This window comes from Rhipicephalus microplus, chromosome 2, assembly GCF_043290135.1.
Source record: "Rhipicephalus microplus isolate Deutch F79 chromosome 2, USDA_Rmic, whole genome shotgun sequence".
Lineage (NCBI taxonomy): Eukaryota > Metazoa > Arthropoda > Arachnida > Ixodida > Ixodidae > Rhipicephalus > Rhipicephalus microplus.
Window position 1 is genome coordinate 218,254,024 of NC_134701.1, and position 27,712 is coordinate 218,281,735.

Sequence of the window (27,712 nt, forward strand, 5' to 3'; positions counted from 1 at the left end):
CTGCTATGTTCAAACGCATCTGAGACAAAAAAGGAAAGAAAATAGGAGGAAAAGAACAGCAAGGAGGTTAACCAGCCAATATGCAGCCGGTTTGCTACCTTGCGCATGGGAGGGAGATGGGGGAGATGAAAGATCGAGAGCAGAGAGGGTAGAGAGATGAACACAGCACATTCGGCAGTACACGCGCGCACACTCAGTTATTCTCCAGTCTTGTCTTTCGCGGTGTGTGACATTGCTGTTACAGCCGCTTGTTCAAGTCCGTGTCGCGTAGGAATTTCAACAGAGATTTTATCGCCTTCTGTTGCAATGTCTTCTCTCAGGCACTTGACAGAATAGTGTACACAGATGTTTGGCTGTTGCCGATGCGCGCAAGAACGGATGCCAGTGACTGTCTCTAGATGTCATACAACGAACATTCGCACTAAATATGGTGTAGCGTCTCTTCGCAATGACAGGCATCGCAGAGAGCGCACTCCGCCATTCCTATGGCAAACGAATAAGATTTTGTAAATGCCACTCTAGCCATAAGCGGTGAAGAAGGGTGGCTTCTCTTCGGTAGAGCCCAGTGGGCATGCGGAGAGCCAGGAAAGAGGACAGGTGGTGTTGACGATTCGTCTCGTTGCTTGGTGAGAACCATAGTGAAAACGTGACTTCACGCGCAAGTCGTCGAAGATTACTGGTTGCATCGCTCCGCGAAGGTGGTATGGCTTCTTCTCGTGTTCCTTCAAAAGCTACCCGCACGGCAGTGTTGGCATGTTCGTTCTCTATGACGCCGCAGTGACTTGGCAGCCACTGAAACGTCACATGATGCCCTTGTGTGAAGTGTGGAGAAGGCATCAAATTTTGAAAACATGCTGTTCGTATGGCCCGCGACGCAGTGCTGAGAGCACAGATTGTAGGGCAGCCCTTGAGTCGCTGAAGATTGACCGTTGTTGCGGTGGTTCCCGATTGACCACACAATGTGCAGCGCGCAAAGCAGCCAGTTCCACTGCTGTAGATGCCGTGGAGCGGTCAGTCTTAAAGCTGATGGTAACACCTCTAGCTGGGACAACTACTGCACCTAACGAAACACTGGCGGGTCGTGGAGCCATCGGTATATATTGTACACTGTCTGTCTCGTGCAAAACAAGAAGGGATAGTTGTTTCAGCACGGGCGATGAAAGCTGAGATTTCCTTCGGATCCCCGGTACTCTAAGATGCACTGTGGGTCGAATAAGACACCAATGGGGTATGGACGGTTTAGATGCAGGAGTGAAGCCCAAGGGAAGTTTCTCGCTGTACTTCACCATCATTTTAGCGAACGATGCTTGGCGCCTCTCTGAAGGCAACAATGCAAGGTGATGACAGGGAGCACGTGCGAAGTGTCTGATGTGCGTTCTCAGGACTTCTACAACAATGTGAGTTTGTGTCGGATAGTCGCCAGCAATTGCAATTGTTGCCTCTGTTGACGTTCATCTGGGCAGACCAAGGCTTGCTCTCAGTGCTTGGGCTTGTACACAAGCCTGTACAACACGAACATTGGTCTGGCAGGTATTGCTAAGCACGGGCAAGCTATATCTCAGGAAACCGAGAAATAGGGCTCTGTAGAGCTCCATCATTGCGTCTACTGACATCCCCCACGTCTTTCCCGCCAGAAACTTGAAAAAATGGGAAATAGCGGTCAGGCGCTTCTTAATATAGGCTACATGCGGACTCCAACAGAGGTCCCTATCAATAATGATGCCCAGAAACCGGTGGGTTCTGGCGTAAGAAATCGGTCACCCGCAGATTGAGATGACATAAGGGGACATTGCTTTGCGAGTGAAGGCCACCAGCACGCATTTTTCTGGTGATATGCTCAGACCTTGTTTTAACAAGTAGTTGGCAATTGTAGTTGCTGCTCTTTGAAGCCGGGAACGTATCTGAGGACGTGTGACTGCCGAAATCCAGATACAGATGTCGTCTGCGTATATTGAGATTTTAATGGTACTTGGCAAGTATTTAGCAAGGCCAATTAGTACAAGATTATATAGCGTAGCGCTAAGAACTCCGCCTTGAGGAACACCCTTGGAAGTTTAGCGTCGCGTAGTTGGGCCATCTTCTGTTAACACAAAGAATGATCTTGCAGCCAGGTAACTCGAAACCCACCGAAAGACTCGACCACCAAGGTCAACCAACGCAAGAGCACCCAAAATGGCTTCATGTAATACATTATCATACGCGCCGTTCACATCTAGAAACAAAGCTGTAGATAGTTACTTACGGGATTTTTCGTGCTGAACATACGAAACTAGATCAACGACATTGTAAATGGAAGAGCGGTCGCGTCTGAAACCAGCCATAGAATTCGGATAAATCTTGTAGTAGTCAAGATACCACTCCAGGCGGCCTAGTATCATCCGTTCTATTATCTTCCCTATGCAGCTGGCCAGTGCTATTGGCCGGTATGAGGCGAGTTCGAGTGGGGATTTCCCCTGGTTCAAAATGGGTAACAAGCGGCTTACTTTCCAGTCGTCAGGAACATCGCCATATTGCCACGAGATGTTGTAAAGGCTAAACAGTTCTTTCCTTGCACTTTCCCCAAGGTTGCACAAGGCTCGGTACGGAATACCATCTGGGCCCGGAGAAGTTGAACGCCTGCAGAGAGCTAGTGCCGCCTCGAGCTCCTACATTGTAAAAGGGAGGTCGATGTGGTATTCACGAGAACGGGGGACGTCACCTTTCACTGGAGAATCTGGAGGAGTGGCTTGGTTGGCGATTGGCGCACAGAAATCTTCGGCGACATTGATGTCTTGCCTCCCTTGAAACAGCGCGAGTGCTTTGAATGGAAAACACTGTTCCGTAGGGTGAAGCAAACCTTGCACCGTCTTCCAAATGTGTGAGATCGGCTTGCGAGGGTCTAGTGATTTGCATAACGTTGTCCATCGTTCCGACGCTAACCTATCGATGCGACGCCGAACCTTCTTTCGCATCCTCCTGGCTGCCTTAAGACCGTGAATCGATTTTGTACGCCGATACCGATGCTCCGCCCGCCGTCGAAGCGCTCGGAGTCGCTCCAACTCTATGTCAAAGTCGTTTCGTGTGGAAGATAGTGTCACCGTGCGAGTGGCGTTTTGCATTGTGCTCTTAATTGTTTGCTCTAACCCAGATCGTAGGCCATCGCTGCAAGCATCTTCCATGCCAGATTTGAAGTTGGTCCATTGGACTGCTTTAATGGTCGTCCGTGGACCACAACTAGACAAGCCTTTAATGTTAAGGTAGACTGGAATGTTATCACTTCCTCGTGTCTCAACATCTGAAAACCACTTGACGTATCTCGTGAGGGAGTTGGAGACAAAAGCAAGGTCGAGACAGCTGCCGTATGTCACCTTTCGAAGAAAAATGGGGCTTCCGTCGTTCAGGAGAGTAAGACCATAATTGTAGGCGATGTTTTCTAACCTGCGTCCTCTTGCATTTGTCCGCGTACTTCCCCATGCGTGATGATGCGCATTGAAATCACCTATGATGACCCATGGTGCAGGACACACTCTCAAAATATCCGCTAATCTCTTGGAATCGAGATTATTCGACGGCGATATATAAGCGCCTATGAGAGTAAACATGAGTTTGTTCTTTTTCACAGTGATACAGACATACTGATTGTCATCGTGAGGCGCAATTGGTTGCACAACATACGTTAGTTCACGACAAAGACGATGATTTTGCGGCAAGCACTGTTTGTTGAAGACATGACAGCTTCGTGCCCCGAAAGTCTTATTGGTTTCGACAAATTGGGTTTACAAATGACGATGAGTGAAAACACGTTGGTAAACACAAACTGACGAAAATCTGAAAGGCGTGACTTTAGTACTCTGGCGTTCCATTGGATGACGGAAGCAGCCTTGACTTCTTTACGAAAAGATGAGGCGTGAGTAGCCATCTTCGTAGTTTAGAGATTCAGGCACTGGGCTTTGGGCATCCAATACTCCAAGTGCGCTTCGAGCAGATGCTGTCTTCATGTCGACTAATATCGCTCGGATGGCTTCTATCGCTCAGATGGCTTCTGTCTTTCAAAGTAACGCGTTGCACAAAGGGACCTAAATTTAAGATGGTAAACAATGTGGTGCAATCGTGGTCGTGTGATGCTTTCGTTAAAACAGAATAATTTTTATAGGCAAAAGCATTACATGCCTCATCAAGCACGAAAATTGGTGGTCGGCGTCGGTGGCGTCCCACGGCGTCGCTGTCAACACGAGTGGTACGAAAAATGATCATCTTGTGACGAAGTCATCTTGACCATGAGTTGGCGAACTCACTCATGAGTCGACTCACTCAGACCTAAATCGAGCTACGAGACTGAGTCTGAGTGAGTCCGGGTCAATAGTATTTTGGCGAGGTTGAGTGAGTCTGATTGAAGAAAATTTTTGTGAGTGTGAGTCCGAGTGATTTTGGCTCAGGGAAGTTCTGGTGAGTCCGAGTTTGAGTGAGTCCAAAGCGCGATATATTGTTACGCTGAAGCGGCAACCTGTGAACAAAGGAAGATAAGAGTGAAGTGACCTGTCTTGGAATAAGCTCGGTGTCGCCACGGCTACCCTTCGCTATTCATTCAGGAAGCACGTCGCCTTGCTCAGCTCCGTACGTTGGCATCTCCAGACCACTCCAAGTTCACCTATGATTCACGGCACAAGAATGTGCTGCACGAAAAAGGAGAAAAAGTAAGGCTGTGGACACCTTTTTGCAAGCGCGGCCTGCACCAGAAGTTCCTGGCTCATTACACCGGTCCTTTTGTCATCGTCAATTGCCTAAGTGATGTGACATATTCAATCGCTCGTCTCATATCTCGCGGCTACCGTTCAAGGCAGGCGCAGCTTGTTCACGTCACCCGCCTAAAGCGCTTTCATCCTCGTGACTCTTGACACACGTAAGGCTCACCCAGGGGGCTTCGTCTGGGAAAGGGGAGTGTTGCGATGAAGCGGCAACGTGGTGGTGGTCTGTCTTGGAAGCAGATCGGTGTTGGAGCCGCTACCCTTCGCATTTCATTCTTGAATAAACACGCCACATCGTAACAATATATTTTTCGAATAATTCTGAGTGAGTTCGACTTTTTCGCCGACCTATGATTTTAGCTACTGCATATCGTTGAACATTTCTAAGTCAGTGTGACGTCACTATGACGTCCGGTGTCGTGGCGTGATATGATTACCTTATCAAACGAAACCATCGCTTAGCCAATGGTGAGCCGATCACGGAGTTAATGCAATGACGGCTAAAGTGCAGAAAGCTTGCAGTGCTCCTGATCTTGGAGCCAGCGTGAAATCACGTTAGGTGGAGAAATCTTTTGGATGGCGGTGGGTTAGGATCGAGTTAGTAGGAAAAGTTAGAAGGAAAAGGCGCATTTCATCTGCGAGTGTTTTTAGGCTGTTGCATAAGACACTCTGTGAGTGTTTTGTTTTTTAGTGGCTCAGTCACCCTTTTGAAGCGTTCGTATGGTGTTACAGACAACAACTGCATGTTGTTATATAGAACACCAAATTCATGTAACATTGTACGCAACACCCGTTTACTGTTTTTGACAAATTATACTTTGCGTGATAAAATCTTGCAGTGAAAGAAGAGGAAAAAAAAGAAACTCAACCTAATCTTGTGTTACTTACCTGAAGAATTTTCCTTTGTTTCGGTTAAAAACATTTTATACTTAACGCATTGTGCGAGCATAAGCATACAGTCGTTAATAAATGATAAGCTGTCATAGAATAAATACAGTATATTACTCTCTGTACGTCTATATACCGCGATATGAAAGCAAAAAAAGTTTTATGTCACAGTCTTCCTTCTAAAGTCTATAATAGTTAAGCTCTGAACAGTACGATAGTTTTTTTTCACTCCAGTTCTCCATTTTCTATAATTACCGTGTCATTGGAGAACAGCGCTGATGTAATCCTTCTGTCTCAATCTCGCTCGTTTGCCACTCTCCATGAAATAGGAACCTAACGTTCTAAGGACTACCGTATACATTTAGGACGATAAAGCCTCTTCGAGCATAATCGCCCGGTTTATGTCATCTTCTATGATCTCGCAACCCACGCCATCACATGACGATGTCATCACACCATTTACTGCTGGCCGCTGAGCCTCGTGCGGTGGTGGATTGTCCAGAAGCCCAACGTATTACTCATCGAGCAACGACAAGAATAAGGCGGCGAAGGTTACGTCACGGAAAAAGCGCCAAGCTGTCCGCAGCGTCAGGTAGTTGAGGATGGAAGGCGCGGGGCGTGAAGGGGGGTACGTTGTGGGCAAAAGGAAGAAAATTGCAAAGAGGTGAAGGAGGACAGGGAGTAGGCGGAGTGCAACAGCTTACCGTAGGCCACTTTCCAGCGGTGCACAGGCAGAGGGTTCCCATCCGCCTCGCAATCGAACACCGTACGCTGTCCTCTGGTACAGGATTGATCGCTCGGCTGCTTCATCCATCTCGGCGACGCTGCCACGACCATTCGTAGCGTTTCCGCAAGTCGCAGTCAGCATGGCAAAAGGTGGTAGAGAGAGCGAGAGAAAGAAAGACAGAGAGCACACGCAGGTCAAAGATCGAAATACGAGACCAAAGGAAGAATTGAGGCACTCAGTGTTAGAGATAAAGGTTATAACTATAGAGTGATGGAAAAACGAAAAACGTGAGAGAAACAGAGCTGGTTTCTTTTTCTCCCTCAGCAAGAACAAAAGTGAAAGAGAGAGGGAGAGAGAGAAAAGCCATTGGACAAAGGCGGGCAAAATACGTGGAATGATCGCGAGCTGCGAGTCCGTGGGCGGTATAGTTGGGGATTCGGAGCAAACGCTGTGAGCCATCGGCTACCAGCTTGGAGGTCGTGAGATAGCACCGGCGAACCAAAGGGGAAGAATGGTTGGCGGTAAAGAATGGAGAGAATCATCGTTCGTACAGTGACGCGGCTGATAGGAGCCGGCCACCGTCACTGTATATATCTCAGAGCAGGCCTGGCTGGTCGGGAGGGGTTGGCGAAGGTCAGTGAAGATGAGCGAGCTTTTCGTAGGTTATTATGGTGGCAGGCATTAAGGGAGTGAAGAACGGACCTCTACCACTGACTGCTAGTGCTGCAAGCGCAGCTGAGATGCGACGGGGTGGTTGCCAAATAAAAATAAAAAAAAATAGGGCGGTGGACTTAGGTGTGCCTCTTACACTTCCGAGAAGAAAAGGGAGACCATTGGGCTGGTGCAAATCTCTGTCGACGCGGGCTCTGTTCTTTTCTTCCTTACAGATGGCACAAGAATCGAAGATGGTCTCCTTTAACAAAGAAGCAAGCGCCGAGAACCGATCTAGTAGGAAGAAGCTGGAAGCGAGGGGACGCAAGGTGGATGGGGAGGACTGTTGCTGTAGGATTGAAGAAAGAAACGTGAGGGTCAGACGTCTAAATCGACGAGAAGAGCCCGTTAACGGCTCTCGTTGATATGGGACTATACGGACGGTAAATCCTGTTGAGTGAGTGAGTGTTGCCTCGCCACTCTTGTCTTTCGTTCTCTCGTCACATGACACGACTGATTGTTGGCCCACAGGGAACGCCCACTTATTACCGTTTCTTCCAGTATAGCCTGTATTGACATGGTGATATATGCAGCTGTATGCCCAGTTTATTTTTCTCTCTATTTCATTCTCCCGCGATATGTTAGAACTGTCTTCAGAGCCGGCTTGTGTGGATACACCCTAACGAATCTTAACGAACTGTAGGTGCAAAACTAGTCAGCTTTGTCCTGAACTTCAGTTAAAGCTAAAGCGTGACGAAGAATGAGAGCACTTGCTATCTGTTCGGTTGTTTCTTCGCGCTTTCTTGGCGAGTCCTTAATGAAGCCATACAAATGGTAAGCTAGTTCTCTGTGTTTGACTCAAACAACTTTACGCATTTACATCCACTGACGATTGCTATTCTCTTTTTTAAAACACAGAACAATCTAAACATGCAAATAAGTAGTGCGCTTGAAATAGGTTGCAGTCAGAAGTAGGCCGAAAAAATGCTAATCAAAAAATAAAAAAAGTTCTTAAAGACTAAACGCAGCATTGAATTATAACGGTACTTTCAAAACGAGCAAATAGTTTGTTTTATTAATAAATAGGTCAGCAGCGAGGAAAAACAAATACGGGGATTCAAGGACAACCGATAATAATCACAGGTTATCAACGGCTCATGTGCTCATTTTTTATTCGGTTTTGGCTACCTAATGCCTGTCCTTTTTAACATTGCTTACTTGCTCAATCGAACATATCAACTATCCAAGAGCAAGTTTTTTCTGAGCTTTTTATTCATCAACTGACCATACTAGCGCTTATCCGACCAAACGACTTTATATTCTAATTATCGTCAAGCTTCGCAAGATCTCGTGTCTTACCGCTGACGTCCATCCTCGCCGTGTAGTTGGCTGTCGCTATACCGGACGTAACCTTGCAGCTGTAATTCCCCGAGTGCCTCCTCGTCACGTTGTCCATGGTGAGTGACGAGGCGAAGTCACCCAGCCGCGTGATCTTGGCTTCCGGATGAATGTCACTCAGAGGAGCACCGTCCTTGAGCCAGTCGATGTCCATGGGTGACTCGCCGGACAGGACGCTGCATACCACGGTGGTCCGCATGCCTTCTTGAAGGTTCTTCATGAACAGGAATGGGTTGATAACGGGCCTCGCTGGGGTAGAGCAAAAAGAAAAGAAATCAGTTATACTATCCTTACGTACTCAAAAGAGCTGCACGCTAGCTATTTCCACTATGGAGGAACAGCTGTATTTTTAAAATTAACAATTTTCGAATATCTAAGAGATGGGGAGAGAGATGTTTGCATGACAGCACGCCTTACATGCTGTTTTGGCCGACAAGCAGTGTTAGATATGAACAGATTATATGTATTCAAGCTCTCTCGTTATCTTCAATACTGCGGCAGCTAATAAGGGAGTTAAAAAAGAATTCTGCATTCAAGATTACGGATGCATCAGAAGAATATTTTTAGCACTGCTTAGCAACTGCTAAAACAAAACTTAATGACTGCATACGTTTGTGAGTTTGAGAATAAATGGCGGTGAAAATGTTTCATTTCTTGAAAAGAAAATTATATATTTTTTTCATCATGTAGGGAAAATAAGACACTCAGGCTTGTGCTACGAAACGCCTAATTTATTTAGGTGGACCAAACCACGATAACTTTAGCAGCTTTATTATTACTTTCTGGAATAAAAGCTGGAGTTTTCATAGGGGCTGTATTATTTAATATTGCAGTCGTCTATACCTAGCGTAAAACTGCCGAAAAACATCCTCGCAAAGTTGAGCACTTATTCTGTCGCATCCCACGCACACGTTGTGTCTACTGACAGGTGCATTTATACTGAGCGTTAACGCCCATAAATGTCGCGACGTCCTTCTTGAATACATGAATATACTGGATTACATCTGCTTTGTTGGCACAAAGTTGGTTTGTGAGGGCGACTTGAAAAGGTAAGACTGGCTGGAACTTAACTAATGAGATTTGAGAATCACGGTTTTTTTGCTTTCGGACTTCACCATCGCGGACTCAGTGTAAGAGGTTGAGAGGGTTGTGATGATCCGCGAACATCCATGATAAAAACAGCCGCGCTAAAAATGCTTAATTGCTTTGCAGTATCGGGCCAAGTAATGTGAAGGAATAAGCGTAACTAATTAGGCTGCGTTTAACTTGTTCCTTGAGTTTTCTTCTAAGTTATTACCCCTCAAATATGGCATCACATGGCGGTTCACTAAGTGCCGTTTTTTTTTCTGACCATGACAGCTACAATGCTAAATTTTTAATTGCTCCTGGAAAAAGCTAACAGGGCCTTATTTATGGATTCTGTAACAACAATTTGGTTTGGCGTCAGGTAAGCCTACTCAAAATACAATTGTAAAAGACAATAATAAACCAGTTTACAAGCTTCAGAAACTCGTCTCGCGTGCACTAGCGTACTAGAGTAGAGAACAGATATCCATTGAAAGAGTCAACCTCGCGCTAATGCGTGAGATCTCGATCACATTGTTAGATTATTTTCATTTTGCATTTGCAAACAATATACACGCATAAAAATTATACTTCAAACTCAAGCAGCCTGTTTTCAAACCTTAAAAATATATGAAAGAGTGTTCGAAGTGTTATGAAAAAAATTGGGGGACCGTTAGGCCTCTCCTTTAGGAGTCTAACGTGATAGCGATATTCTGTTCCTAGTGCGTACTTCAAACACTTAGTGTATGAAATCTTTTCGAACTTGGTGTGCACCCCCCAATTAGCCTTAAGGGTGCAGTAGCACGTGTGCTTTTTGTAGTGAGTGACTGGCTTTAAACTATAAAGTCATACAGTCAAATGTTCTGACACCCGATGGCAATGTACGCTTGCAGCATGAATTATTACGACAATATTTCATGTTGCATTGTGAAGCATGTATACTGAACGCGGGTGTTTGTTTAGCGTTAAAGTTACTTTCGCTGTATTTTCAAGCGGAGGAAGTTATTTTCGCCGTATTCACAAGCAGAGGCTCGACTGTGTGATATAACACCCGCTTGCGACGCAAATGACCCGTATTCGATCCCCACTCATACTTAAAATTTTTAATATTTAATTCATTTGCATCTTCCTCCGTTTTCCGGTCATGCAAAAGATGCTTTTTTGCTTACAAGCAACGACGCCGAGACCAACTCCGATGACGGAATTTTTACGAAACAATCTCTTCAACGCTATCACGTTGAAATGAAGATGAGAGTGATCTAGAAAAGTGGGTTTGTGCAGGTGGAGTGGCGTTAGCTTATCGAATTCAAGGCTCCTCGATGAGGCGCGTAGCAACATCGCAATTTAATACACGAAGCCATGCTGATTTGAAATAAACGTTCTGTGCACGCAGTCATTACGGTTCGTAATGCGTAATATCCGCCTCACTGATTGTATACTTCCCGATAGTGATAAATTCACGCAGTGCAATATTGGGCTAGCTAGCGCATACTTGTTACTGAAACAGCACGCAATCACGTAAGGCGATACTAATAATGATAACAGTAATATCTGGCAATTTAAGGCTCGAAACTACGATATGATTATGGGAGACGTAGTAGTGGAGCACTGCGGAAATTTTCACCATCTGGTGTTCTTTCATGTACACTGAAGGGACACGAGCCTCTCCATTGAAATGCGACTGCTGTGGTCGGGATGTAAACACGTAAGAAGAAGAGGAGTGACAAGCAACCACGCTGTTGTTTAGCATATATATATATATATATATATATATATATATATATATATATATATATATATATATATATATATATATATATATATATATATATATATATATATTGTGGGGTGAAAGGGGTGAAATTCAATGGATCCGGTGGAAAATGTGGTAGAAAAAAAGGTCTACAAACGTGCGAAAAAACACTAGTAAAACTAGTGTTTTTTCGCACGTTTGTCGACTTTTTTTTCTACCGTATATAAATATATATATATATATATATATATATATATATATATATATATGTGCCATTATTATATGTTTAGATTCTATATAATGTTGCTCAATATGATGTTTTCTAAGGACTAAAACATGCATGTTATTTTGCGGGCTGTCTACAGTTCTTTTGCGGGCGTTCGTGCAACACTTGCGTCATGCAGCTAACGATCCCCGCAAAGTGAAATGAAAAAGGAAAATGGTCGAAAAGATCTCCAATGACGAGGCAGTGAGATCAGCCAGCTTTTGCTCACCGCGGCATCGAATAAACGTAATTGCGAACAACAACTGCCCATCTTCGTAATAGGAACCAGAGTAAAATCGGCCGAGCTTGAGAGAAGACGGAAGAAGAGACGTAGGGCGAGGAAAGAAGAACCATAATGGAGCGCACAATTTCTGTATCCCGCAGGAAACGAAGCAGCCGATCTCACAGAGAACTGCCAACTTCTTCATTTTCCGGTAATTCACTTCTCTTTCGAGCGAGGCTCCATCTCCTCCTCCTCTTCCTCTTCTCTAGTACAGCGGCAATCTGTGTCGCCGACGAGAGATCGGCACTTCGAGCGGTGGAGGCTTAATACAATCCCCGAGCGATACCGTCTCTGCTGCTTCTGCTGAGGCTGCTGTTGCTGCTAGCCGAGCTTACGGGCATCACGTTGCGTCCGCGCGTAAAGAAAGATTGGTTTCAAGTCGGGGAAAACGGAACTGCGTCGGAGGCTGGGAGGTGGTTCAAGAAGAGGTGAGGCGGTGCGGCGAAAAGGGCGCGGCGGGTACGCTATCCAGGCTGAGGCCCTCAAATGAAGACAAGGGACGTGACGCATCAGCGGTCATTACGGGGGCAACGCAATCCCGCTACGTCCTTTCACATCCGCGCTTCCATCTCCGAGTCGCATCCATCGCCGACGGTCATCCCGAGACATGACGTTGGAAAGGGACTGGAGAATCGGAGCGAATAAGAAAAAAGAGGGGAAGCATACAACTCCGGAACACCGAAGGGAAATTCTCGTAATGGTTTCCGTCGACCACCAGGACGCGGCGTGTGTGGTTTGGCGTTTCGCAGACGTCGCGAAAATGCCTGGCGGTGGAGAATGAGTGAGAGATAGTGGGGACAGCTGGAAGAAAGAAGAGGCCGGGCACCATTTTTTTTCAAACTCGAAATGCGGGAAAAGGGGAGTGCGGATATGTTTCGGGCCAGGGATACTCGAAGCCAGCTGCGCCGCGTCGCCTCATGACCTCGGGCCATTCGGCGAATGCTGATAGCGCCAATTTCGCAGCACCTGTGCAGCTCAGCGGCGTACAGAAGAGGGGGCTATTTCACCTGATCATAGCCGATCATGCTACGCGAGGAAAACGCACATGTGGAGGTAAAGAAAAAAAGAAAGCAAGAAAAAAAGAAAGAAAAAAAGAAAGAAAGAAAGAAAGAAAGGAAGAAAGAAAGAAAGGAAGAAAGAAAGAAAGGAAGAAAGAAAGAAAGAATGAAAGAACTTACGCGAGTAAGAAAGCTAAGAAGTCAGCCCTTCGTTTCTTGATTAAAGTTTACGAGATGGGGGCTTAGATCTGCACCGAATTACTATCAGTTCTCCGGCTTGTACGTAAGTAGAATGGGCGGTTGGCGTGGCGATAGCGCCGCTTGTAGCAAGTGTTTACTGCAACCGAAATAAATTTTTACCTGTGCAGGCCGTCGTTCAGACGCCCCTAGCACTGAAAATCACCCAAGCAATGGAAAGAAGCCACAAAGAGGAAATGAGAAAACGTATAGGCTGCAAGTCGGAGGTAAGAAGATATCGCATTTACGCGTGTGATATATATCGTCTTGTGTGGCCTGCAAACTCTATTTGCTGTTTAGGAATTCTAGAAAAAAAAAAGAAGGAGATTTTCACCACGGGTGAAGTTCACATACCCGCGTTCTCGGTGAATTCGGCAAGCTGTAGCTAGCTGGCGCTAGTTGTACTACTCACGATGTAATTATCACGATTGTGTTATCCTGCACGCCAAGGTATAAGGGCAAAACGTTACTTCAAGGTCAGAATAATACTTGGCGATGATTGCGATGATTACGTTGCTTGACTGCTTGCCTGGAGGTCGTGGGATCGATCGCAGCCATAGCGATCACATTTCAATAGAGGAGAAATGCTAGATATCCGTGCACTTGGATTTAGGTGCAATTCGAGGACATCGGCTGGTCGAAATTTCCGGTACCCAGCATTCAATCACTGCGTAATGTCAATGCGTAAAACTCCACAAATTAATATTATGGCACGTTGATGTCGAAAAGAACGAGAAGCTGATAGTGACAAAAAGTAAGGCAATGGCCAGCCTACTCGTTTTTGTATCTCTATGTGTGTAGGCTGATGACGCTCGCATTGCAACATATATGATTGCAAAATGAACAGCCCCAATAAAAAAAAGCGCCTTTTTGCCTTTACTTGTGCAGCACATCCTGAGCTCCGAAGGTCGCAGAGTTAAGGGCACAAATGCCCTCCACGACAAACGACGGAGCACGAAATAGAGTTTGTCATCATCATCATAGTAGTATTCACCATCATCAGCCTTACTTTGCCCACTTCAAGGCAAAGACGTCTCCCACGTTTCTTCAAATAACCTGGTCGTGTGCTTGCTGCACGAACGTTTCCAAGCAAACTTCTATAACTCAGCTGGCCACCTAATTTTCTGGCTCACGCTCGCACGCTTGTATCTCTTACAATACAGTCTGTACTACTGAGTACAAAGCTTTCGCCCACTACTTCTTGGTGTCGACTACGGCTGTCTTTAACGCCGGTTTATTTTCTGACCCACTTGGAATTCCTCTTGACACTCAAGGTTACCCATATCACAACGTTTGCCATGCGGTTCGCTGCATCGTCCTCTTTAGGTTGAATCGTTGGTATTGTTACTTAGGTAAATTACCCCTTCTCTCTGTCACTGCATCCTTTATAGTTCTTTTATCAACTTACATATCAGGACTCTATACTTGTGACCTAGCCGTAGCGGCAAATTACTTGGAAGCCAGGTGTGCTATTTTCTGCAGAACTTTCTTCGGTAATTTAGCCGGACAAACGGACCATTATGGAATATTTCAAGAATTCGAGACATGGAGGATTGTGACGACGAGCGGACGACGTTTCCTTAACACTCGTCGTCAACACGAGCCAACGCAACGAGCATCTCGGGAACTGCGAGCTAATTACTGAAGCAATCCGACTGTGAGGCCCGCTGGACACGAGACCGAAGAGACCGCGACAGCTGCCTGAGAGTCTCCGTCTTTTTTTAGAACGGCGTATGGACGACATTCCTCCTGAATTATGAACGAAATTACGCTCCCGTATTGACCTCGCAGCATGCGAATCTGAGTTTCCTGGACTGGCATACAAGGTAACCTTGTAAGTGCGGGTGAGTTAAGGTTGGAAATTAATAATGACGTAATGGTCGGTGCGCCCAGATGAAAGCGTATAGAGACTATATTTCAGCGAGTGTACGGCACAATCTAAGCGCGCATGCTGTACGTGGAAGAACAAAGGGATGGTGGAAATGGCTGGGAGAACGGAAGACGAGATTTAATAAGAGGCGCGCGCATTCTCGAACGTTCACCTCTCTGTGAAATGTGTTTGCCTAGTCTGGCTACCTCTGAGAACGGTACATCTTGTTTTTGCGGTTTCCACCTCATCGACGTGTACGAGAGCGTCCGTTTTTTAAATTGGTTTCCTCCCTCGTATGAACACTTCCAGAGGTCGTTCCGGGTTTGCCGCCCTCCTTTCGTGATTATCTCGCGTATGAGTATTCTTTGTTCTTTTCCACATTTTCTCTTCATATGTATGCACGCTGTGCTACTTCTTAGAAAGCGGCAGACTCGTCATGGTGACCCATCTGCCTTTACTATATATAACCTTGTCCTCAATTTGAGTCGCTCTCAAAACGACGCCAAAAAGAAACTAGCTGTCAATAAAGTGGATGACGAAAGAGTATTTGTTGAAGTTGGTGACTATTTGCTACATTCTTCATAGATACATTTTGCATATGCATGACTGGTAAAGCCACATGTAAAGACTCCTGTCGTGAGGAGTCAATACACTTGAGCAAGAAATTGACTAAAGTGCACGACTGCATTCCAATGTTCGACAAAACTAGGCAGAAAAATAGTGCTAAAATAGAAAAGGACACAAAAAAAAGGAAAACTAAAATGATCGAGCGCAAATTACCAACTGTTTCTATTTACTGCATGAAGAGCATCGGTTAAATACGGAAAACCTAACATAGCTGCGCAGACGCGCCTAGAAGCATCACGTGCTAGCGCACATTATTCATAAGAAATCGCAGCATATCCACGGAGTGAATGGTGATGAGTGGGGCGAAGCATTTGTTAGTCCGTCCGTGCTTCCGTCAGTCCGTTCGTTCTTGCTTTCGTTCGTTCTTGCTTTCGTTCGTTCTTGCTTCCGTCCGTTCGTGCGTCCGCCCGTGTGTCCTTCCGTGCAACCGTCCGTGCATCCGTCCATCCGTCCGTGAGTCCGCCCAACTGTGCGTGCGTCCGTTCGTGAATTTATCTGTCTGTCCATCCGCACCTCCATCCATCCGTCCGTCTGCTTGTCTGTCTGTTCCTCCATGCATCCGTCCACCTAATGACCACTCCAATTACCGTCATTTCGTATGTTTCCATCATATATTCATCATATAGAAGTACCACAACCTAGCGGACATTCCGAGGACTAAACGAGAAGTGGCTACCTACTACTACTACTACTACTACTACTACTACTACTACTACTACTACTACTACTACTACTACTACTACTACTACTACTACTACTACTACTGCTACTACTACATACATCGCGGACGCACGATTCACGACGTAAGCAGTTTCACCCCTAAAACAATCCACCCGAAGGAGATGTGCGTCGTCCTGTCTCCTTCGGGCCCGTGCGCTGTGGTTGTTTGCGCTATTTTTTTCTAAACATGAAGGCTGCATCATGGTTGCAGTGAAGCAAAAGAGCGCTTGGTGTCTTTCATGTGGCGCGAGTGCCTTGGGAGAAGTTCAGTGACTTGTACAATTATATTGAATGATTTGCGATCACCACAGAAAAAAAAAAATGGCAGATTCCTCGTATACCTGGGAATCAACGTTATGCGAAGCATGCGGAGGGAAGGTGACCGTGTTGCAATTTTCTTTTTAATGAGCGACACGTCATAAAATGATGCTAAATATATGTACGAATGTTGCACGCACAGACTTATGTTGAAGAGTTGCAGATGTTTATATAACCATATGTTTGCACTTGCACATCGATCAACTGGGACATGCGTATTAGCTACACCAGAACCTGATATGAAGCGCTCGTGCTTGTGAAGATGCTGGCCCTATACACTGCTACATAAATCAACCTCAGTGCATGGCAACTAACCACAATTGACGTTAAGCCAACGAGACGGCTATATGAAAGGAGTACATATATAATGTTTATAAAATTGGGTTGGCAGCACTGAAACCACTAATAATGTTTCACGAAGATTAGCGTCTATTTGAAAAGTAGTTCCGAGACCTGGCGTAGCTCTGTGGTAGAATGTTTCATTGCCACGCAGAATGCTTTGGTTGCATTCCAGCTGGAATCCTGACATTTATTCTATGTTTTCGTTGGGTGGACGCAACCAATGTCGGTACCGCTTAACGCTCACGCGTTAAAATTGCCCATGTGTGTTCTCGTCGTTCCTGGGTAGATAATAATTGTCAATAAGCTGGGGCACATACCCGCGTATCAGCAGCACATACCCGCCCATGGGTATGTGCCCCTGTCTGGCGGGAAGTGTTTGATGACGCACGCGACGGGGTTGTGACATTATTCATGTCTTGACCAGGGCGTCTTATTCGTCAAATCATCTTGCCCTGCCATGCTAATTTTGGTTCACGCCAAGTTAAGGGGTGACCACGAGAGCACCAAAACGTAAGCGGCTAGATGGATAGATAGATAGATAGATAGATAGATAGATAGATAGATAGATAGATAGATAGATACGCTCAATGTCGCCGAAGTTTGCTAAGAAATGCTTCACATTCAAAAGTCCGTTGCTAAAATTTTGAACCATAATGTCATGAAAAATTCGGCTGATATATAGGAGGCACTGAAAAGCCATATTTGCAGAGCGACAAGGTTGATAAACTCGCTGGACGCGGAGAGGTGAGTCATCGTCTGCTTTCAACGACGCAGCCGATCTAATCTGTCAGAGAGGCGCGTCGAGACAGTTTTCCTACGCCGACGCCTTTCACGCGTCAAAAGCGTTCGCTCAGTGTGTACGCGCAACCGCTGGCATAAACCCGACGAGGCAAGCGGCATTCTCGTCGCTGCGTTGTGTTTGGTCCCGGCGTCACCGAGCAGCCTTCATACATCACACGCAGGATCAATGACCGGCCACGCGTCACTGCCCAATAAGTGCGTAACCTATCTCCGGCGGGGGTGCTACCAATCTTCCTCTCAATCTATCCGCATAGATACACACGTGCATCTGCGGGAGCAGCCAGCCGCCGAGTCTTCGCGAACATAAAGGGTTTGCTCGACCAGGGCTGCTGCTCAACGCGCAACAGTGCGTCTCGCCTTTCCCTGGTGGGGTTTGATGAAAGAGTGCCGGCTGGATTTCATGAGTGGATCGACGCGCAGTCCCTACGGGTGACGCAGCAAGGCAAGGCGAGGCACCTACGCTCATCATTTCCCAAGTGAGCCGGCGAGTTGATGAAGTTCCAGGAGAAAACCTGGGATGGTCGGAACGGATGCGGTGATTTCTATGGCGGATGCAACACACTTCGCGGGAATTTATGATTAACGCAGTGTGCGGCTTCACTATATATCCAGTTTTTTTTTTGTACGACGGGCGTGTTGCGGAAGTATCGGAAGTAAAAAAAAACGGCTGAAGACCTGAGCAAGAATGAAGAGTAGCATGCAGAAATGGGGAATCTGAAACTGTAAAAGTTGATTTACCTGCATGACCTTCCATTGTGGGGCAAGGTAAAGAGCCTGCGAGCCGTTTGGTTGAGTGCATGAGGACGTTGCGTAGGTGTACTCGTATAGTGTTACATCGGTAAAACCCACACTGTAAGCAAAAAGTATTCGAGTTTGGGGTTTTTGCGGCTCATGACCTCTGAAAACTCTCTCGCGTTTAAAATTACTACCTCGTGTAGAAGTAAAAGATGGTACACGACATAATTTTACCACCACCTCTCAGGCAAGTAGTAAAAGGATGTCAAAATCCAGTTCTACCACGTAGGGAGTTTTCCATCACGTGATTTTTAACCTGCGTTTCAGAGTTTATTACCACGTGATTGCAAGGTGCAGCTGTTTCAACGGCTTTTGCCCCATACCCCCCTTGTGACACTCTCAGTGAATCCTGAAGGTACGCGAGGAGCACAGATGTTTTTTTGTTTTTTTTTTTGGCATCACCGTGCCCCAGGACTGACCTCGAGTCAATGCACTTTTACTAGAAGGGGGGGGGGGCAGCATAAGCACAAGCGAGAACAGCATTCTGTGAAAAAAAAAAAGATGGGGGGGCGGGGGCTCGCAAAAAAGAAAAAAACAAGAAGGAAAACCGGCTGTGGAAAGTTGTCCTGCATATTTTCGCAAATTGTTGGCTTTTGCTCGGCAGTGGCCTTGGAGACACGGTGCAAGAAGCTCGGTATCTGTGTGTCTGGTTGGGCTGATGGATGCCACGTGTTTTCTACATCATCGAGCGACCGTGCGCTTCCGAGCGCCTCCGAATCTCCACGTCGTGGATATCTCGCTTCCGAGCCGAATCGCGAAGATCTGCCAGTGGTAACAAAATCAATCTGGTGTCATCGTCTGTGCTTGCCTACTGGAGAAGCAATAAGCAAAATGCTTCACTCTGTCGTCGGCACCGAGCCGTGGCCACCAGTGACCAGTGGGAGTGTGTCGCCAGGGCAGGTGAAAGAAGCATCGCATATATTTTGTTCCACAGTAGGCGATGTCTGCATCAGTAAAGTGCTGCCCGAATTGCTCGCCTCATGCACCAACTGTTCTCAAACATGTAGCACGAAGCCGATAAGAGGCAGACGGAACCAACAAGCGGCTACCGGTGAGCACGAAGAAAACCCGGACGGTAGCCTTTCGTTGGAAGTATGCATACACCGCCCCGTCCCCGTAAGATAGCGGTCACGTGTTCATTTGTGTCTGAAATGACGATGAAATTCGCACAGAATATGTGTTCTGTGATCGCCAGTTGTGTTTCATCGGATAGCCGTGCTCCTCGAAAAGGCCTAGCACGCCGTCGGTAAGCAGCTTGTATGCAGGCGTGGACCACTCTTCTACGCCTGTTGTGATGAATACGTGCTGCTACTGTGTTTGTGCACTGTCGCACAATGAAAATCATTGAGCTACCATGATTTGTGCGTACTTAGGTATATTTTATGGACTTGTGCATCAGCAGTGCTAATACGCGTGGGGCCATGAGCCCGGTGTGCCAAGTAATTATTGAATAATCAAAAAAGTAAGATCGGGTAGATTTATAATAAAAGGTCGGTGTGACATATAGTGCCCTGCAGCACACCTTAAGTTTACGCTTGCACCTTCAACCGTTGTTGTTAATCGATGCAAAAAAGAGCTCTCCTACCGGTACTAGACGGCCGGTCAAAAAGTCGTGCCTATATATACCGGATTGCCGAAGTGGAGTCGAGCAACGCGTGCAGTCTGTTCGAGTGGTGTATTATTTTGCATTTGCTGTGTGTGCGTGTTTGTATGTGAACTATGTGTCACCAATTCTGCCATTTAATAAATTCAATCAATTCTGCTATTCAATAAATTTGTCGACTCTGGGCGAATGCACCAATCAATTTTCATTTTTTTACCACCTGAAATAACTCCCAGAAATCACCTCAAAGACCTTGTGAAGGCAGTAAACATTTACTCTCTCTATACTCGCTCAAAACATCACTGGGGTAAATAATTACTACTCTCCCTACGTTCAAAAACTTAGTTAGCACGAGAGTAAATTTTTACCTCGATAGTAGGCGGTAAAAAAAACAAAACAGGAAAGGTAGTGCGCTAGAGGACAAATGGTTTATTTAGTTTTTGAGGTTATTTCAGGTCATTTTCATTTATTGTGCAGAGGCAAAATCTTGAAGGAATATACCCCTGAAAAATTTTCACTATCAATCAATCAATCAATCAATCATGATTTATTTCAGCTTCAAAGACATTCAGTGGAGCTTGGTGGGTACGGACAAAAAGCCATAGATGAGGCTTGACAGGGTCCGTACCCCCGGGCTTGGCAAACGTGGCGTACAGAGTGGCGTACAATCGTGACGTACAAAGGCAAAAACGGGCACATAACAGTTATCTTCATTGCAACAACATAAGCGAGCTAGTGGAACTGAAAAATGTACACAATAAAGAGAAAAGGCACTGGTACAGTATACAGAGAAAAGGCACTGGTATACGAGAAAAGGCACTGGTACAGTATACAGAGATGCACTCGTTCAAAATGAAGGGGGAGAGAGAGATTCACAGGTACATTTTCTCATCATACACATGCGAATTGAGTACGCGGAAGTGTTACTTATGTTTTTCGGATATGTTAAGTAGTAGCGGTAGCTGATATTTCAACATCTGTGTTGCGTAATTGGTTCGTGGTCTTGGTAATCTCCAGACTTCACGAGTCCTCAAAATTCGCACATGTTCAGCGCGAGTTAGCGCCGACAATTCTGTGAAAAATGTGTCGTTATTTTTTATAGCCGACTTATAGCGATTGTTTAAAATTGTGTGATATAGCTCATGTACTGGGAATAAGTGCAGAGCCTTGAAAATCGGTTCCGTGTGGGCATCGTATGCGGCACTAACGATGTTACGAATGGCTTTCTTTTGAAGTTTGTGTAATTTCTGAACGTTGGTTTTGGTGGTCGTGCCCCAGACTAAGTGACAATAAGATAAGTTAGACAAAAATAGTGATTTATAAATTAACAATTTTATGTTTTGAGGCAGGACGTAACGAAACTTTGACAATATACCTACAGTTTTTGAAAGTTTATTTAAGGTGGCATTCACTTGATCTGTCCACGTCATATGCTCTTCAAAAATGACTCCCAGGCTTTTAGCAACGCGTGATAATTCTATAGTTGATGTACCTAACTTTAGACTGTTTGTGATGCCCAGTGTTTTGTTTTGAGGCCGAAATATAACAGCTTTCGTTTTAGCCGCGTTTAGGTTCAAAGAGTTGGCGATACTCCAAGTGTGAATTTTATTTAGGACGACGTTGCCTTTTTCAATGAGGTTTGAAGGGTCACGTCCTGTAATAAAAACACTTGTATCATCTGCGTAAATGATAAATTTAGTATTAGCACAAATATTTACTATATCATTCACATATAAATTAAAGAGCAATGGGCCCAAAATGCTACCCTGAGGTACACCAGCCTTAATTGGTTTGAATTCGGATACAAAACCATTAATAGTGACTTGCTGGTGGCGATGTTTAAAGTAAGAAATTATAAGTTTTAAGAAAGTGCCTCTAAAGCCATAATGCTGCAGTTTCTCAAACAAGGAATCGTGGTTAATTGAGTCAAATGCTTTTGAGTAGTCAATGAATATGCCTAGTGTACAGAGATGATCTTCGAAAGATTGTAAGATAAGCTCCTTTTGGCGTAATAGAGCCATCTCAGTGGAGCATCCCTTCCGGAAGCCAAACTGGCAAGGCGTAATAATGCTATGCTTCGTTGAAAAACTGGACATGCGTTTATATATCAATTTCTCAATGCATTTAGAAAAGACTGGAATAATTGAAATTGGCCTGTAATTGGAGAAATTATTGATGTCACCACCCTTGAATATTACAGTTACCTTTGACATCTGTAGTTGTTTGGGAAATGTGCCAACAGAAAACATGAGGTTAATAACATGTTCCAGAATTGGTGCGATAATATCGATTACAAATTTTATAGGTCTGATTTGGAAGTCATGAACATCCGTACACATACTGTTTTTTAGTGACAAAACAGATGTTATAATTTCATGCACAGTAGTCGGACACAAGAATGCGCTTTTCTGTATCGGTGCTGTTAAATATTGAATGCAATTCGGATCGTGCTTACTATTCACAAGTGATGTGAAAAAGTCGTTGAAGGAATTCGCCAAGCGTGCATTCGTTAATTCTTCGCCGTTACTATTAATTGATAAAGTGGATTGTTCTTGGGGGTCACCGTGTAGCACAGTGTTCAATCGTTTCCACATAAGGTGTGGCTTTTTAAGGACTTCTGGGGTGAAAAGATTGCTTAAGTAAATTTGTTTCGCTTCTCGGAGCTGTTTGTTCAGTTGGTTCCTGAAGCGCTTAAAAGCGTGTAAATCTGTTAAAGCTCTTGTTTTCATAAAGATCTGATACAGTTTGTCTTTTTCTTTCATGCTCTTGAGGTGTTCCCCGGTGACCCATGGCTTACGGGCTTTCCGAGCTCGTTTCGCTAATTTACGTGGAAAACATTGTTCATACGCTGCCTTAAAAACATTTATGAACTCATTGTACGCTGTCTCGGGTTCATCAACTTCTAATACTTTGCCCCAATCTGTTACACGCAAATGAGAACGAAAGTTATTCAGCGTGAAAGAGTTTATCTGTCTGTAAGATTTAGTGGACGGGTGTCGTGACGCAGTGGAGGGTTTTGTTTGCGCCGATAGTAGATAAATGGGTAGGTGGTCGCTCACAGAAGAACTGATGACGCCAGAACTAAGATGCTCGGGTGAAATATTTGTAATAAAGACGTCTAGTAGTGTCGAAGAAGTTGGTTGTATTCGTGTAGGTAGACTGATTGCATTAATATAACTGTTCGCGTCCAAGATCCTAGAAAGTTCATCATGACTTGTTGATTGTTGCAAGCAGTCTATGTTTATGTCACCTCCTAGAATGACAGTGCTGGCATCATCATTAAAATAACTAAGGTAACTATCTAAAAATGTGAAGAAATTTGACACACTCGCATGAGGTGGACGGTACATAACGCTGTACACTTTAGCACCATTTTTGACAGTGAGAACCTCAAAATCAGCAGTGGCTCTTGAAAATTCTTCCACAATAACACAATTCATGCCATTTTTCACTAACATCATGACCCCGCCTCCTTTTTTAAAGCTGCGGTTTACGAAGAAAGAAGTATATCCTGGAATTTTGATCACTTCTGTAGCATCGCGATACCATGTCTCGGTAAACATCACGATCTCGAACTGAAAATCCATGCGCGATAACAAACATTGTATTTCTTCCTCTTTATTTCTAGCAGACTGTGTGTTAATATGCAGTGCAGAAAATGAATATTTGTTTTGTGACAACCTGCAAATTTCCGAGACCGACAAAACTCGGTTTTCCATATTTCATATCGGAAACGGTATGTACGTACTCGACTTACTCTATCTTATCAAGGTCGCTGAGCTTCGTGACGCGTAGGACACGTGACGACTCATTTTTCCTTGCAAAGATTTTGCCCTCTTTCGTCCAGCAGAAACGCCAGTTTTTGTCATTTTTCTTGCAAATTGTTTTTCCGAGAAGCACTTTCAATGCGGGACACAGGTGCTCGTTTATGAAGATAGGATGGCGTTCCTGGTGTCCGATGTCGGCCGTGGTCAAACGTTTCTGTCGTGTTTTTTCAAGCAAGGCATTTCGTTTTGAGCGGCTATGAAACTGCACTACAATATTTTGTCGTGAAGCGTCCCGTGTTGGTACACGGTGGCAAGCCTCAATGTCACTTTCGGAAACAGGTTCATTTACTGAATTTCCAATAGCTGCAAGTACGCTTTTCAGGTTTTCGTTTTGTGTCATGGGAACACCCTTAATCTCAATGTTCCTATTTCTAGAGTACTGTTCTAGTTGAGTGATCCTAAGTTCATTCTCAGTCACTTTGTTTCTTAGAAGCGCGCATTCATCCGTGAGGGAGCTGTTGGCTGCCTTCAATTCGGCATTTTCAGTTTCAATTTTTTTCAGCTGGTTTGCCATATCCTCAAAAGCATTATTCATGAAATCAAGGGAAGTTTTGATCTCACGATGCTCCTTCCGCAGCTCCCTCTCGAGCGACTGACGCATCTCAGTCAGGTCATGTCTTAAATCCTTCACAAGTTTGTACACCTCTGAGCGGGATAAGGTCATGGCAAAAGACAGTACAATACACTTAGATGGCAGCAGCAGCGACAGTAAAAAAAAAAAAAAAAAAAAAAAAAAATTACAAAAGAATTTCAGACCTGCGATCAGTAGAAAGGTAGGTATAAGCGACGTTCCAAGACTGCCGCCGCTGCTGCCAAGTGAAGGACGTCGGCCGATGATCCTCTTGAAATACTTGTGAGCCCTGGCGGCACAGTCGCTCCCTGAAGTGACGTCACAGACGATTGTGACCGACGCCGCCCTTCCGGAAAAGAGCGAAAGATGTTGCCACCAAGACAAGCTTCACGTGCGTGTCGACGATAGTATCTGCGATCAGTAGAAAGGTAGGTATAAGCGACGTTCCAAGACTGCCGCCGCTGCTGCCAAGTGAAGGACGTCGGCCGATGATCCTCTTGAAATACTTGTGAGCCCTGGCGGCACAGTCGCTCCCTGAAGTGACGTCACAGACGATTGTGACCGACGCCGCCCTTCCGGAAAAGAGCGAAAGATGTTGCCACCAAGACAAGCTTCACGTGCGTGTCGACGATAGTATCTGCGATCAGTAGAAAGGTAGGTATAAGCGACGTTCCAAGACTGCCGCCGCTGCTACGCACTGGAGATAATACAAATCTCATGGCATCTCTAGCTACGTTAAAGAAAATGGAGCGCCAGGAACAGGTGTGTTGGTTTTTGCAAAATACTCGCTGCCTTATATACCAGCAGCACAGGCCTGTAATCAGAGGTACGCTTTAGTTCCGCATGTCCCGATTTTAATCAAATAGTTTCTTTCCTCCCTATCTCTTATCTTTCTCTCGCTCTCTCCTTTGCTCTGAAGGTTTCGTTTCATGAAGGCAAACAAAAGATTTAGAAGAAAAAGAGACTGATTTGATTAATTGGTATGTGGGGTTTAACATCCCAAAACCACGATGTGATTATGAGAGACGCCGTTGTGGAGGGCTCCGGAAATTTCGACCACTTGGGGTTCTTTAACTTGCACCCAAATCTGGGCACACGGGCCTACAACATTTCTGCCTCCATCGGAAATGCAGCCACCGCAGTCGGGATTCGATCCCGTGACCTGTGGGTCAGCAGCCGACTACCTTAGCCACTAGACCACCGCGGCGGGGCAAGAAAAAAAAATAGAGATGATTGCGAAAGGGTGCTAATGATTCTTATTTGTTAGGTTGGGGAAGAGTGTCCCAATGACAATATTTTTTCCTCTTGAGGATTCGCCTCGCACGATGCTGTCTACGCTAAGGCCTCGGACGTAACAACGCAAGAGCAGTGGTGGGTCGGGGCTGCAAGATTGGCAGAACTCTGAAAGTCGGCTCCAAAATTCCCCGTCTACCCTATTTTTCATTAGTTCTTTTTTTATGCGCTTCCTTTCGAAATAACTTGCAGAACTAGAGTGTTCGTAATGGTGGTACTTCAACACTTGTAACCATTCAAGCTGAGCTTTGCGTGGCACGCACATCTTCCTCTGCTGACGATAATTACGTACAAAGTTCAACAACGAAAGAAAAAGAAATTGCGAAAAAAATTTTAAAATGCCGCGAAGCATAAATGGAATCCGAAGCGCATCAGCAGCTCCGCTGCAATGTCTGAGACTTCAACAGTGAGCCAGCAACGTCAGCTACATTTGAACGCCCTGGTAAGTTCCTCGTCAGCCCACTGTGAGGCCGGTCCTTTCTCTTCTTTTGTGCGGGTGTAAAAAAAAAAAGGCGGGATAGGAGTTATGTCGGGGAGCGGGGGGGGGGGGGTGCCCCATCATTGGATTGTCCAGGATAGCCCTGAAAGGAGTTGGATGTGCAGAACAGCTAAATACTACGCACTGAGAAAGAGAGACCAAGAACGTGCAGAGATAGTGAAAGGGTGAGAGGGGGGCGGCCGAGCATAATTAAGGTGCCGACTCAGCGATTTGGATCGCGAGAATTCAGCGCGCGCGCTACCGTAAGACTCGATAATCATCGCCGGCCGCCGCGCTGCTCTCTCAACCCTTTTTTTCAGGGACCGTTCGCGGCAAAGGAGCCCTTGTACGGCAGAAGTAAGGGGAAGTAGTGAGAGATGAGGCAAGAGGGATGGTTGGAGAACCGTTGTAATGTTGGTTGAGGAGGCACTGCGAACGCCTCTTGCTCTCTCAACCTCGTCCTTGATCTAGTGCCTCGCGCTTCGGGGCCGACCTTACACATTCAGAGGCAGGGCCCGCTCTCTGTTGACGGACGTGGAAAGCCATTAAGACTTGATCACTCATCGGCTTCTTTCACCGTACGAGGTGGGCAAGGGGAAGTGTTTCGTTGGAGAATAACTCGCTTCTGAATCGGGCACGCGCTATGGCGACAGGTTTTTCGCGCACGCTCGCACTTTTTCCGCGGGCCCGTCCAATTACACGCCCTCTAGCGCTTCGTCTGACGCGAGGCGCACCCATTCTCGTTCCGTTTCTCTTGGTTGTGCAGCGCGCGCAAGCCCGACATCTCGAGAATGACATTATCGCGAATCTCAATGGATGTGTGTGTGTGTTCGGGTTGTTAATAGCAGCTATACCCTTGATGGGCCGACGCAATGTGTGCCGAAACATTGCGGGAAAAAGAAAAGGACGGGACAGTGAGGGCAACCGTCAAGACACGAAGGAAATTATGCAAATAAATTATTGTTTCTGACAGCACCGTCTACACGTACACGTGTTTGTATGACTGCAAGAATTCGTGGTGTGCACCCATGCGTTATAGCGCTGACAACTTACGACTGCTCCACACGTCGGTGCACGACTATCAAACTACGTAACACGCATCACGATACGGTGAAACACGAATGACATTTGCGGCCTTTTTGGTCTTCAGTATTTGCGATGTTTTTTGTCGTTTAGGCTTGGCCATCCACTGAGTTTAATGACTGTAACGTACTTGGGAACTACTCGCGCTAGTTACATTTGCAGATAAAGTGGTGGCTACGCGCGTTGCTGATACATTATCGATCATGATTGTACAGCGCAGTTTGGACCAAGACCACGTTGCGCCGTGCTTGGAATTGCGCTTTGCAGTCATGTTGATACTGCTACAGGCTGTGCCTCTATGACTTTCTCAAGTAAAAAAAGAGATATGATACGATTTTCTTTCGCTGGCAATATATATTGCCCTCACCTGGAGACCAGTGCACGATAAGTGCTGA

General features: G+C 45.6%; 1 protein-coding gene across 3 annotated transcripts in view; it reads right to left on the minus strand.

Annotated features, from left to right (window-relative positions):
• LOC142774965 (cell adhesion molecule Dscam1-like) overlaps positions 1-27,712 on the minus strand; it is a 492,538-nt gene that overhangs the window by 49,958 nt on the left and 414,868 nt on the right. For all 3 annotated transcript variants that reach the window (XR_012886599.1, XM_075876112.1, XM_075876103.1), the window contains exons 9-10: positions 8,350-8,637; positions 6,317-6,436 (exon numbers count right to left, since the gene is read on the minus strand). Coding sequence is in view for 2 of the 3 variants with exons in the window: in XM_075876112.1 (XP_075732227.1) it covers positions 6,317-6,436; positions 8,350-8,637 (408 nt within the window). In the remaining variant the exon portion in view is untranslated. The remainder of the gene's footprint in view (positions 1-6,316; positions 6,437-8,349; positions 8,638-27,712) is intronic.